A 13744-nucleotide genomic window follows, 5' to 3' on the forward strand; every position below is an offset into this window, starting at 1 on the left:
GTATAAAATCAATGTCAGCTCCCTCAAGCCCCCAAATAAAAAATAAAACGAAACAAGAGAACCTCTCCTGGTAAATGTGACTAAAAGTAGGTTTGAAAACTTGATTTCTTGGACTGGTCCGTGGCTAACTTGGGAGAGCATGGTACTGACAACACCAAGTCAAGGGTTAAGATCCCCTTACCGGTCATCTTTTAAAAAAAGAAAAAAGAAAACTTGATTTCTTAATGGATGTGTAATGTTTTCCCTAAGTGAAAACAGTCTGCTTCACATATACCTGTAGTTTTCAGTTAGCTCGCTGTCCTGAGCCCCTCCTACATTGAAGTTCTGGGGCTGCCCTGGGGGAAAATGTCCATTTTAAAATTTACTGGTCAGTTTTATTTACACTTATTCTGTTGTGGGTGTCTCCTGCTCCTTTGGCCTGCCTGTTACTCACTGTATTCTTATTTATTGCACATGCCTTTTCACATTACAGATGGCAACGCTTCTGTCACTTTTAATCAAAAGAAGTCAGGCCTCAGAATGGAACAAAACACTTTCATTTTGCTGGGTTTGGTTCTGTAGACTGTTTGTTGATGTTCTAAGTCATATTATTTGGTGCTGTCATCGTTCCTTAAAGGGCTTTATAGGCCTGAGACCAGACCAACGTCTGCATAGTGGGTGGGTCTCTCCTGTACCAAATCTCTGAACATGTTTTCAGGGGGCCTGGAGGAACTCCAGGGAGAGAAGAAGGAAGATCATGATCCCTGGAGTCCTGAGCATGTCCCCAGGCCAGCCTTCTTGGCTTGCGACCTGGCCTCACCCTGATTCCTCTGAAGAGGAGCTGGATGGGTGGCCGTAGTGTTGGGGGGCTCTGAGCTGCCCTTGGTGAAGCAGTGGGGGTGGCCTGACTCAGAGACCTCCCCCCACCCTCCCTGTGCCCTGGGGTGACGGGCAGTGTGGCTGTCACCTAGGCGGGCTTGCTGGATGGGCCATTCAGTAGATGCTTGTGGCAGGGTGTGTCCAGATGCTGTATCTGGGTCCCCTGTGCAGATGCCCATCCAGGAGGGCAGTCTGTGGCCCTCTCCCACCTCTCCTCTCTGCCTGTGGATGGCTGCCCTGCACATATCTTTTCCACCTGACCTAGGTCCTCAGATGGTGCACAGGGTCCCTCCTTAGAGCTTAGACAGCACTGAGGGGCATTTGAATACATGCGTAATGGTCTGTTTTGTCCCATTTCAGCTGCGTGGGGGTGGAAGAGGAGGAGGCACCAGACATTGACATATACCATTGCCCGAATTGTGAGAAAACCCACGGGAAGTCCACTTGTAAGTACTGCAGCCGCGCAGCCACCCCTCGCCTATTGGAGTGGCGTCTCCCACCTGGGCTGTATGGAAGGCAGGGTCTCTGCTGAGCCTGGGCCTCGGCCCCGAGTTGCTGAGGGTGAAACGCCCTGGGTAGCCTGACAGCAGTGTCAGCCTGTGGGCTTCCCCCGCCCCCAATCCCCTGGCCTAGCTTACTATCAGCCCCTCCTTCCTGCAAAGACAACTGTGCAAAGACCCCAGTGGTTTTCAAAGGCCTGGGCAGGGTTCTCACACTCAGCACCCACAGTGGCCAGGCCTGCTTGAGTTGGGGGATGCGAACTTGGGGACCTGGGTAAATGGCGATTCAAGGGATGGCCCCAGCTCAGCCGCCCCTTGTCCCGCCTCCAGGGAGTCTCAGGGGCCCTTCCCTTCCCATACTGCCTGTTGTCTGTGTGTCCCAAGAGCTTTATTTCCCCTCACCTCTCCTCTGGTCCCTCTTGGGTGTGGCAGGTCCTGGGGGGCTTCCAAGGTGCAGGCTGGGCTCATGCTGTGTAGGTTCATCCGAGTGGGCTGGAGGCAATGTGAGCTTTGAGCTCCAAGGCTGAGCACAGGTTGCAGTCTGGGAAGGGTGCGGCCTGGGGCCAGGACAGGTGGGGGGGGGAGCACGCACGTGCGTGTGTGTGTGTCTCTCTCTCTCTCTCTCTCTCCTGCTGTGTGGACGGAGGGTCGACAGAGCCTTGGGAGCTTGTGGAGCTGGGGGCTGCGGTGGGTGTCTCACCACTCTGGGAATTCTTGATGCTCTTTCTGGCCTCTCCCAGAGCCTGAGTGCCTTGTTCCTGGCCTGTGCTCTGTCCATCACTGGGCGACAGTGGGGGCTGCATTTCTTTCACACCGCAACCCCCACTCCCCAGCACCTGGTAAAATGTTGCCAAATACGTGAGTAGGTGGAGATTCAAGGCTGGCTGCTCTTCCTAAACTTTGCAGGAGATGGTCTGCCTGCTGGAGGTTCCAGAATTCCTAGGTCACCTTCATACCCACCCACCCCCAGTCTTTGGCCAGTTTATGCTCAGAAAGTTTCTGCCTTGGGGCAAGCTAATTAACCCAGCATTCCAGTTACTGCTTCAAAACAGGTAAAGGGTAGGAAGGATTATCCCTAACTCTCTGGGTGTTTCTGGCACCTTATTGAGCCCACCTGGAAAGCTCAGTGCCTAGTTGTCTTTACAGCAGGAAGGAGACTAGCCTTGGAGACATGGGAGGCACGCAGGGACAGAGCAGGGTTGGAGCAGGGACACCTCAGGAGGCAGGACACCCAGGACCTGCTCAGGGTCCAGGGTGGGGGTGCTCAAGAGGATTGTAAAGCTGGGGCTTACAGAGCCCTTGAGTCTGTTGCCCAGACTGGGTCACAAAACCCTCCACACGCAGGTCTGTGAGTGAGGTAATAGGAAAAAAAAAAAGTCCTGGGAGCCATGAGTATAGAAAAAATGGGTTTTATTCAGATCTAGGAGCATCTGTCCTAGTGGCTTCTCTGAGAGTTCTGAGAAGCACTGTGGATCAGAGCTGTTAGTCTTGTATACTTAAGTCATAACTCTGACACCTGGGTGCCCAGACACGGTTACATTAAGTAGTTACAAGGAAAACCTAACGATATTTACAGCCAATGCTCAGCAAGATTCTGAACATCTGAGGGGCCCTGACCATTTTCCTATTTTTTCCCAACAAGCCATCCCTTCAGGGTCCCTCGCCATATAAACTGTGCTTTCAGAATCTTCCGTGATGTTCCCTTAGCGAGGATAAATGTCCCTTACATTCGTATAATCTTGTCTGTCCAATATGCCTTAAGGATTGTCCTGTAGTTTTGTTCTTTCAACTATTAGCCGCACATGTCCGTTTAGTAGTCATCACTGGTGTGAAGTTCTGTATATATTCAATAAGCCAACACATTGGTCACACGAACATATGTCTGTATCCAGTTCACTCTGGTGCCCGCAGCCAGAACACTATGGGTGAAAAGACAGAAGGGTTATTGGTACCAGTAGGGGGAGTTCTCGCCCCTCTGGTAAGATACATGCTAGTTTGCCATCCTGGGAAAGGATGGTTGCAGGAATAGGTATCTTACCAGGTTTATGATACCATACTTTATCTGCTAACACTGTTGGATCTGTAGGTTCTACATGTAACAGTATAGGGGAATTCATAATTGGCCACAATGATAATACAAATGTGCCCTTTGGAATAGAGTGCTTATCTGTTTCAGGCCACGTTACCTTTACTCGAAGAGTCCAGGTACTTGTCACCCAAGGTGAAATTTGCAAGTCTTCTTCGAATCCTTTTCCCCAAGGCCCTATTAGGCCTACCCAGCATATATGGGGGGCTTCTATTCTCCAAGGCCATTCCCATTGTACTGTCTGTCCCTGTTGTAAACAGGTTGGGGCCGGTAAGAGAATATTTCCTTTCTTGCCATATCCTGGCTTCAAAAGCTTATCTTTAGTAGTGATTTGCAGCTGTATAGGTGCTGCAGCCCTATGCAACAGAGCTTCCACTGGAAAGGGCCCTCCCTTGTGGGGTCTCTCATTTAGAATTCTGACTGTTGGCCATAACCACTGTGTCCACCCCTTCAGGGATGGGGGTTGGGCAGATAGCCTTAGTCTCTTTTTTAAAAGACCATTGTATCGCTCAATCATTCCTGCTGCCTGGGGATGATATGGCATATGTAACTTCCACTGAATAGGCAACTGGGAAGCCCACTTCTGAACCTCATGTTCAGTAAAGTGGGTTCATTATCACTGTCTATGACTACAGGCCGACTATACATAGCTGTAAGGCTATTCAATGCCTTCACAGTGTTCACCTGGTCTGGGGCCTTACAAGGCTATACAAACAGAAGACCAGTAGCTGTATCAACAGCTGTGAAGATGTAAATGAAATTCTCTGACCTTGGCAATGGTCTGACAAAGTCCACTTGCCATTGAGTCAGGGGCACCCTTACTTGAGTTATTTGCCAGTCTCTATGGGGTACCCGCCGAGGGTGTGGACCCTCTTGAGCACATACTAGACAAGCATGACAGGCATTCACTACATCTTCCCATTTTATAGGCAAGGTTCATCTTTGAGCTGCCATCCACATGGTTTTGCTGCCAGCATGCTGCATTCGTTGATGTACCATTGGGCCACATCAGCAGCTGGGACTCTCTCCAGACATCTTACCTTAGCCAAGGCATTGGCTTCATCATTTCCTGGACTGGCTAAGGGGAAGTGTCCTGTGACATGGAAAAGGTTTACTTCTTTCTCATGTCCCAATTCCCATAACTCTTGCCACATGGCTTGTCCCCACAGGGGTCAGTGGCCTTCCATCCACCGTTGATATTTCTAAGTAGAGATCCAAAGGGTTAAACCTTTGTACACAGCCCAGCTGTCGGTACAGATGGTTAATGGCCTAGGCTCATTTTTTATTACCATCAAAACAGCTCTCAATTCTGCCCATTGACTGCTTTGCCCTGTGCCATTTTCATACCACATGGTATCTGTTAAGGGCTGGACAGCAATAGTTGTCCATGATGCTGAGGGTCCTATGCTAGAGCCATCTGTATACCAAGCTTGTTTTGTGATAGGTCCCTGTCCCTCATGGAAAGGTGTAGCTTCCACTTTCATGGGTAAGGGTGGTGTCAAAGTTTCCTCCACAACCTCTACTGGGCCTAGCACAGCTTACAACTCTTTGGACAGAGGACTCGTTGACACAGTGCTCCTTTGTTCTATATATGCTCCCCATTTAGACAGAGCGGGAGTCTGAGCTACACCTGTTTTAGGGTTGGTGGCCCACAGGCGCAGCCAACCTAGTATGGGATATGTTGTCCTTACTAGGACTTTGGAAGTTCCTGTGATAGCTTCAGCGGCCATCAAGGCAGAATACACAGCAGCTAGCTGTTTCTCTATTAGAGAATAACGTACTTCAGCACCCTTCTAGACCTGAGACCAGAATCCTACAGGTGTTCGGAATCAGTCTTGTCTCTGCCACAAATCCCATCCTAACCCCTCCTGGGTTATATGTACTTCTAACTCAAATGGCTTAGTTTGGTCAGCCACTTGTAAAGCCTGTCCTTGCTGTATTTCCCTTTTTGTAGCCTGATAAGCTTGTTCTACTTCCTCAGTCCAATCCCAGGGAGCTCCTTTCTTTGTTAATGCATACAGTGGACATGCCATTTGAGCCATATGGGATACAGAAGCTCTCCAATACCCCAGAAGTCCCAAATATGTCCGTAGCTGAACTACAGTTGTGGGTCGAGGGTATGCCTGTATCTTGTCCACAATAGCTTCTAGGCCTGACCAGGCCACTCCTAAGAATTTGACTTACAGCCCAGGTCCTTGTACTTTGGCTGTGTTCATGGCCTACCCACATTGTTCCAAATGGTTTAGCAGTGTTGGAGCTGCCTGAGTTAAATCTGTAGTAGAATCAGAAGTTAACAACACATCATCAATGTAGTGAAACATTGTAACCGTGCTGGGCCTTGTCCACTTGGCTAGGTCCCCAGCCACCAAACCATGACAGATGGTTGGGCTATACAGATAACCTTGGGGCAATACTCGAAAGGTCCACTGCCTCCCTTCCCAGGTGAAGGCAAACTGATCTTGGCTATCAGCTGAGATTAGAATAGAGAAGAAAGCATTTCCAAGGTCTAATACATAATGATAAGTTCCCAGCTGTGTTGTCAGCTGATCCATCAAGTCATGAACCGAAGGCATGGCTGGATGCAAAGGACGCACTACTTTGTTTAGTTCTCAATAGTCTACAGTCATTCTCCAGGTACTACCAGGTTTTTTCACTGGCCATACCAGAGCATTAAATGGGCTATGAGCTGGACAAATAATGCCAACTTTTTCTAACTCCAATATAGTGGCACCTATCTCTGCATGTCCTCCCGGTAGGCGATACTGCTTTATATTAACTACATGTCTTGGCTGGGGTAACACTTTGGGTCATGTTTAGCATATCCCCATAACACAGGCTTTATTGTCCATATTCATAGCTGAAACTCTCCAACTGTTGCTTGCAGGTGCAAGCCATAAAGTACATCCATACCCAAGATGTACTCAGCTACTGGGGATATATATACAGTATACCATGAGGGGGCAATCATCCTATGCTTAATGGCAGTGACCCAGCTTTGACTTCAATAGTATGTCCTCCATAGCCATCTATATGAACTGTGGCCCCCGGAAACTTATCTAGATTGTCATATATCAGGCTACATTGTGCTCCTGTATCTACCAACGCCAAAACGCGCTGCACATTTGTCCTCTACCAGTGTATTGCCAATTCAACGTGAGGCCTCTGGTCCTTGCCTGCCCTCAAAAGACGAGCACCTTGGCCTGCTCCCCAATTGAACTGAAACATTTCATCCACCTCCTCGGAAGCGATCAAAAAATCCTGTAAGTCCACTGAGCGCACTTTGCTACCTGTTTCTGGATGTTTAGTGAAACGCTGTTTGGGGCACAATTGTTGCTACAAGGCAAACAGGACTGCATTTGGCTGCCGGTCAGTTTTCTTGCTATCAACCCCTGCTGCAAGCAAGTCAAGCAATATCTTCTTATGGCTAGTCTTGCTTGGTCCCTTTGGGATAAAATCCTGAGTATTTCTTGGGGATTTGGTCTTAGTCACCTTCCAGACCCCTTTTGCTTGTCTCCTATTCTCACTTCACCCAAGCCAGCTGTCATGGTCGTTACCTCATGTACAGGATGACCAATGTATGGGCCAGTATGGCCATCAGTGACCCAAAGGACGTTGACAGGGCATTTTGCAGCACTATGTCTCTCATGCTGCCTGTAAAATTTTCATCGTCTGGGCCACGGGTATTCACATTAAACATGGACTGCCTCATCCCCAGCTCCCGAATTATTTGAACCAAGTCAGTATATGTTTGCCACTTACTCATAGTCTTGGGCAGGTCTCCAGCATTTGCCCACATGGTACGGGCAGCTGCACTCACCCATTCCATTAAAGAGTGATTACCTGGCCCATGTGCATACCTGCGGCTATTCTGTAGCTGCTGCCTCAGGGACAGGTGTATGGTGATGGAGGCCAATTTTTCCATCTCCTCACCAGAGCACATCACACTATCCACCCCTAGGTTCCATAACCACAGCAGCCAAGCAGCCAGGGGCTCCCCCTGTTTCTGCTGGAACTGTCTCCTTAAATCAACTAATTCAACCTGGGTATACAAGACATAGGTAGTGAATTCAGTCACCTGTGGATCACCCGCTGGTTGTCCACCTGGTCCTATAGGCTGCTTGTGTTTCAGTTTCTGGTGCACAACAGGTCGTGCCTGGAGATGCACAGTCTCCTCCAACTCACCACTGGGTTTGTCGTTCTTCCAGGTGTCAGAGGCAGGGGCACCCAGTCGCAGCATGTCATCCTCCAGACAGATTATCTGTGCTTCCAACAACTCTGCTTTCTTCTTTAAATCTCAATCAGTTTGTAGCATAGTGAGCAGTAGCCAGGCTCCTGTCAGCAGAAAAGTGGCCACCGGGCACCACATACCCAAGGACAGCCACATTTCCTCCACCTCCCAAGGGGCTCTTCGAAGCCGCACTGCTACACGGAGTGTCTGATCTATGCTGACTTGTAGTATAGCAAGTGGCAACCAGATCCCGGTCAACAGGAAAGTGGTCATAGGGCACAACATATTCAGGAGTAGCCACATTTCCTCCCTCTCCAAGGGGCTTTTGGCTCCTGTACCTGCTCAAACATCCTGCCGACTACGCCAATTGTAAAGCTAGGGCTTACAGAACCCTCGAGTCTGTTGCACAGACTGGGCCATAAAACCCTCCACACGCAGGTCTGTGAGCTAGGTAATAGAAGAAAAAAAGGTTCTGGGAGCTGTGAGTATAGAAAAATGAATGGGTTTTATTCAGATCTAGGAGCATCTGTCCTAGTGGCTTCTCAGAGAGTTCTGCAAAGCACTGTGGATCAGAGCTGTTAGTCTTTTATACTTAAGTCCATAACCCTGGACACCCGGGTGTCCATACGCAATGACGTTAAGTAGTAATAAGGAACACCTGATGATATTAACAGCAAATGCTCAGCCAGATTCTGAACATCTGAGGGGCCCTGACCATTTTCCTATTTTTTCCCAACAAGGATGCTGGGGGTGGCGCTGCTGTTGAGGAGAGGGTTCCGTCATAAGGAAGAAAAAGTTGGAAACCCCCTGGCCAGGGGCCTCTCGCCCTGGCAGTCAGCACATGTACTGAAGGGTCTTGCTTGGGGCTCTCGTGTGAGTCCTGGCTGGAGTGCTGGGGCTGAGCAGGCTGTGCACATTGGTGATTTCTCCAACATCCCTGGGCATCTCCAGAAACACCCTTTACCCTATGCTGACAATTTGCCTGTCACAGGAGACATGTGTGCCTACCTCGCCTAGACTCTGCTCCTGTGTGTAGAGGGAGTTTGGACAGAGGCCTAGTGGCTCCCAACTGCCCTTTATTGCAGTGAAGAGCCCAAGCGCAGCTTCCCCTTCCTGTTTCTTGCAGCCAACCCCCCAGGGAGCGATGTTCTAGACCAGCAGACAGTGCTGGGATTACAGCTAGTGGGACCCCCAGCTGTGTGCATGTGTGCATATACGTGTGTTTGCATGTTTATGCATGTGTATGTGTGTGTGTCTGTACGTCTGTGTGTCTGTGTGTCTTAGTCCGTTCAGGCTACTATAACAAAATATCACAGACTGGGGGCTTGAATAACAGAAAATATATTTCTCACAGTTCTAAAGGCCGATGATTCCAAGATCAGGGTGCCAGGGTGTTGAGGGCCCACTTCCTGGTTTATAGATGGTGCCTTCTCTGTGTTCTCACATGGTGGAAGGGGTAAGGGATCTCTCTAGAGCTTCTTTTATAAGGGCACTTATTTAGAGCCCTCATGACCTAATCACCCCCCAAAGGACCCACCTCCTAATGCCATCACTTTGGGGTGAGGATTTCAGCACATGAATTCTGGGGAGACACAAACATCCAGTCCACAGCAGTGTACGTGTGAATGTGTGTATATGTGTGTGCATGTGTGCACATGTGTGTGTGCTGAATGTGCTGTATAAATTCTGTGAGTCAGACCCTCACAGTCATTATTGATGGACATGTTCCCCATCAGGCACAGATACACAGTCCTAGCACCTTCTGCCAGTGTGCATCCTCAGATTTGAAATGAGTCTGTGTTGTGACCGGAGCCTGTCTGTGACACCCTGACTGGTTTTCCCATCATCAACTTCTACACTGAGGCGGTGACAAGAGGGGGCCCTCTGCCCCCAGAGAAGCTCCAAGCAGTGGCCTGTGCTAGAGCCCTCTGGAGCCCCAAGCCTGCCCCACCTTTCCTGCCCCTGCTGCCCTGGCCTAGGGGTGGGGGTGGGGTTCCCAGCAGGACCGGATGCAGACTGGGATGGCTGGGGTTCCCAGAGGAAGTTGTGTCTGCAGTCAGACCTCACGCTTCTCCCTTTCTTTATAGAAAGCCTGTGGCAGTGGGGATTGGGGGGGGTCCTTCCTGTGCTAACCTCTCATGGATCCCAGGTGTACCTGACTGACACTGATTTGGTACAGGAGCCCCAGGATTCCCAGACAGGAACTTGACAGGGTATCTCCACGTGATGAAAAGGTGCACGAGGAAGCTACATAGCTGTTAGGGTGGCTCTGAGTGGCAGCTCTGTGGCTAACACAAAGTCACTTTCTTACTGAGCTTCTTTCCTCGTCCCTGAGGCAGGCCTTCGCCATTGTGCCCTGCAGGGTTGGGTGAGACACCAAGTGTCCCCAGTACGTCCTAGGCTGCTCAGAGAGGTGACTGAGAGCTCTGGTGCTGGACCCGTTCTTGGGACACCTGACATCCCACACCCCAGGCTGTCCCCATTGGCACATTGTCACAGGAGGATTCTGGGAGCCCCAGGAAGGGGGACACTCAGCTTCCAGGCTGGGGGAGTTCAGAGGGTGTCATCAGGCCCTGGGGAGGGCATGGAGGCACACCAGCCAAGGTTGCAAGGAGTGACTTGCCCAGACTCCAGCTAGAGCCCCTTAGAGTGGAGCCCAGCCCGCCTGGCTCTGCCTGATGGCTGCTGTCCCATGTACATGGTATTGTCCTGGTGGTGCTGCTGCTGTTGTGTGCTGTGGTCCAGCCACATCACCAGGGACACTCAGCCTCTCAGGAGGGTGCTCAGTCTGCACGTGCCTTGAGCCCTGAGCCTCCAGGGTAGGCCCTGAGAAGTGCCACCTGTCCTCCCCTCAAGTCTGCCATCACTCTGCCATGCATGGGAATCTCTCCAAGACTCAGTTTCCCCAACTGTCCAGGGATAGGGCATTCCACACCAGTCAGTGGAGAGGTGTTGGTCTGCTACCCTGCCCCTCTGAGTGCCTTCTGCTTGCGTCCTTGGCACAGCTCCATGTCTCTGGGCTCAGTCTCTTCATCTGTAAAGTAGGGATCTCCCATGGGAGAGGAGGGGGGATGCCGGCACAGCCCTTGCAGGGGCCTGGCCACAACTGGCATCCTCAGACATGAGCTGTGATTGATAAAATAGTGACCATGAAGACAGGCGACCGGGAAGATGCTCCCTCCCTGCCCACCTTAAGGACAGAGAATGCCCCCCCCGCCCACCTTGAGGATGGGGGATACCCCCACCATGCCAACCTTGAGATGCCCTTGCAGGCTCCCCTCTGCAGCACCGTCTTCTCCTGCACCCTCTCTGTGGCCACTGCACTGCATTGGGGCCGCCTCCACTTCCTCGGTCTCCCCAGCAAGCCCCAAGGACTCTCCTGGCTGCAGTGTCACCGCTCCCTGAATGACTGGCAGTGCTGCCTCTAGCTCCTTTCTGAGCTGCTTGTGTCCTGGGCCTCTGTCCCATCCCCTTGTCAGATCCCTGTGTGACCTCAGCACTCTCGCAGGTGACCCCTGAGGGCGGGCAGGGAGGCCCACTTGGTGCAGAAGGGCCAGATCTGTAAGCTCCCTTGCAGGTCCAACTTGGCTCCCTGAGGAATGCACCTAACTGCCTCCATCCTAAGTCCCATGCACATGCAATGTCTACACGGTCATTTTCTCAAGCAGCAGCAAGTCCAACAGAAGGATGATGGTGTTCACCGAGTCACCATTCACCATGGTTTAGGTTTGCTTGAGGGTCAGGAGGACCTTGGCTGTCCTGGGGGCAGGGTGCCCTTTACCCCTGTGGCTGAGCACCTCAGCATACATACCCCCAGGGCCTGCCTTGGCCCCCTGTACACTCTCAGGCATCTGCCACTTGGGGGGCATCCATCCTAGTGACCCCAGCCTCGCACAGAGCTGAGCTACTTCCTGGGTGCTTGCTCACTGCCTGGAAGGATGCCCCACGAGATAGCAGGCAACAGGAGGGCAGGTTAGAGTTAACTGTGGCCCCTGCATCGCCTGGCTCAGGCAGGTGCTGAGGGGGTGGGAGCATGGGTTGGACTGAGCCCTTTCCCATGTGACGGTCGCATACACCTCCCCTTCCAGGACGCTCTGAAACTGAGCGTCCCATGTGGCAACAGTGGGAGACTCCATTGTTCACAGACGCTCCCTCAGTGCCCACTGTGTGCTGGGCTGGGTGCTGGGTACAGGGGACACCCAGGGATGGGCCAAGGGCTGGAGATAAGGACTGAGCCCTTGAACAAGCCCCTGCCGCTCCAGGTGGCTTTGCTGTGAGTGGGGCCCAGTGGAGCTGTCGGGCAGCTGTGTATGTGCCTGCCTACATCCCATAGCCACCCACACGACCCACCCGAGCATCTTGTGAAAGATGAGACACGGAGATGTCAAGTAACTTCCCAAGGTCACACAGCTAGAAGAGGGTTGGGCAAGAAAGAGTTGAGCCCCTCTGATGGCCCATCTGTGCCCAGCTTCTGGCCTGACTCTCAGGAGCCCTAGAGTTGCTGTCACGTGCACTCGTGTCATGATGACAGAACGCTCAAGCACACTGTGAAGGTTCTTTGCAAACAACTCCCTGCCACCACCAGCCCTGGCCCCTTCCTAGGCTGCGCTGGTAGCAGGTCCTACTCAGGGACACTCATTGTCACCAGGTGATCCTCAGTTCTCTTTGTCCCCACAGCCACCAGACTCAGGAGGATGAGGCCACATGGCCTTCGGAGGCCACAGTCCCTATGCCTACAGCCCCCACCCTGTCCTCAACTGTGAAGGACAGGCACGATGTGTGCCCTGGCTGGTTCTACTCTCAAATTCAGTCTCCTTCCTGCCCCCGGGTCAGCCTGTGCCAGACTTGGCTGAGCAACCCCCGAAGAGTGCATGTGTGTGCCCTGGTGGACACCCTTACCTGCTGGGTTACTGTGCATCTCCTGGACGAGTGCAGGGCAGGCGTCAGGGACATAGGAGGGTGGAGAGGAGATCGTTTCCCTCCCCTCAAGGGCTCACAGAGTGGTAGGGTGTGTGTACATGTGTGTGTGCGCACGTGTGTGTGTGTGTGTGTGCATGTGTGCTTGTGCATATGTTGCTGCATGGGTGTGCAGTCCAGTAGGTCACACCTATAAAACACCCAAGGTGTGTGTGGCTGGTGCCCTGGGAAGAGGTGTGACGGGGCAGCCTGAGGGAGTGGGTGGGGTAGGGAGGCCGTTAGAGGCATGCCCAGGGTTGATGGTGGGCAGGGGTGGCAGGGGTGGGACTGGCACAGAGGAGCGGGGTGTGCACTACCGAGAAGGTGGGGAGGAGTGGGAATAAGATAGTGGTGTCTCAGCCTGCCTGCTTGTGGCGTGGCTGTCAGGGTATGAGGGTCCCAACAGGGAGGTGACAGGGTCTGGCTGTAGAGGCCAGGATGGTGTTGTCCAGCTACGGGATGGTGAGGCTGAACGTTGGCCAGGGACCTTTCCTGGAGGTGCCTCTCTGCAGACTCAGTGGCTCAGTGAAGAGGAGTCCTGGGAGAACCCAGCTTCTCAGGGAGTGGGCGGTGGTGCCATCAGGACGTGTGGGGTGGGGAGGGAGGGTGGGCTCCTTACTGTGTGTGTGTGTGTGTGTGTGTGTGTATGTGTCTGTGTGTGTCTGTGTGTGTGTGTGTGTGTGTCTGTGTGTGTCTGTGTGTGTGTGTGTGTGTGTCTGTGTGTCTGTGTGTCTGTGTGTGTGTGTGTGTTGGGGGGTCATCAAAGTGTGGGAGGTGAGGGTGGGCTGAACCCTGCTGAGGAGGTGCTGGGAGGTGGAGTGGGCCGGGGTCCTCAGGTTTTCAGTTTTGCCACATTCACAGGCTCCTTGGCTTCCTTCCCTACCCTTTAGATGTAGGGCAGTGGGGAGAGGGGCCTGTGAGGTCAGCCTGGGGCTGTGCTAGGTGACAGACCTCTGCCTCCTGTCTCCCCCACAGTGAAGAAGAAGCGGACCTGGCACAAACACGGCCCGGGACAGACACCTGACGTCAAGCCCGTGCAGAACGGCAGCCAGCTCTTCATCAAGGAGCTACGGAGCCGCACCTTTCCCAGGTGGGGCCCGGGCAGGTGCGGGAATG

The 13744-nt window shown here is 52.4% G+C and overlaps 1 protein-coding gene across 1 annotated transcript in view; it reads left to right on the forward strand.

The window, feature by feature from the left end:
- The window catches only part of PHF2 (PHD finger protein 2), a 103795-nt gene that overhangs the window by 50909 nt on the left and 39142 nt on the right, over positions 1–13744 (forward strand). Inside the window, exons 2-3 of the mRNA XM_063099522.1 lie at positions 1219–1304; positions 13604–13718. Coding sequence (XP_062955592.1) covers positions 1219–1304; positions 13604–13718 — 201 coding nt within the window. The remainder of the gene's footprint in view (positions 1–1218; positions 1305–13603; positions 13719–13744) is intronic.

The sequence above is a fragment of the Cynocephalus volans genome, chromosome 6, assembly GCF_027409185.1.
Source record: "Cynocephalus volans isolate mCynVol1 chromosome 6, mCynVol1.pri, whole genome shotgun sequence".
NCBI classification, from domain to species: domain Eukaryota; kingdom Metazoa; phylum Chordata; class Mammalia; order Dermoptera; family Cynocephalidae; genus Cynocephalus; species Cynocephalus volans.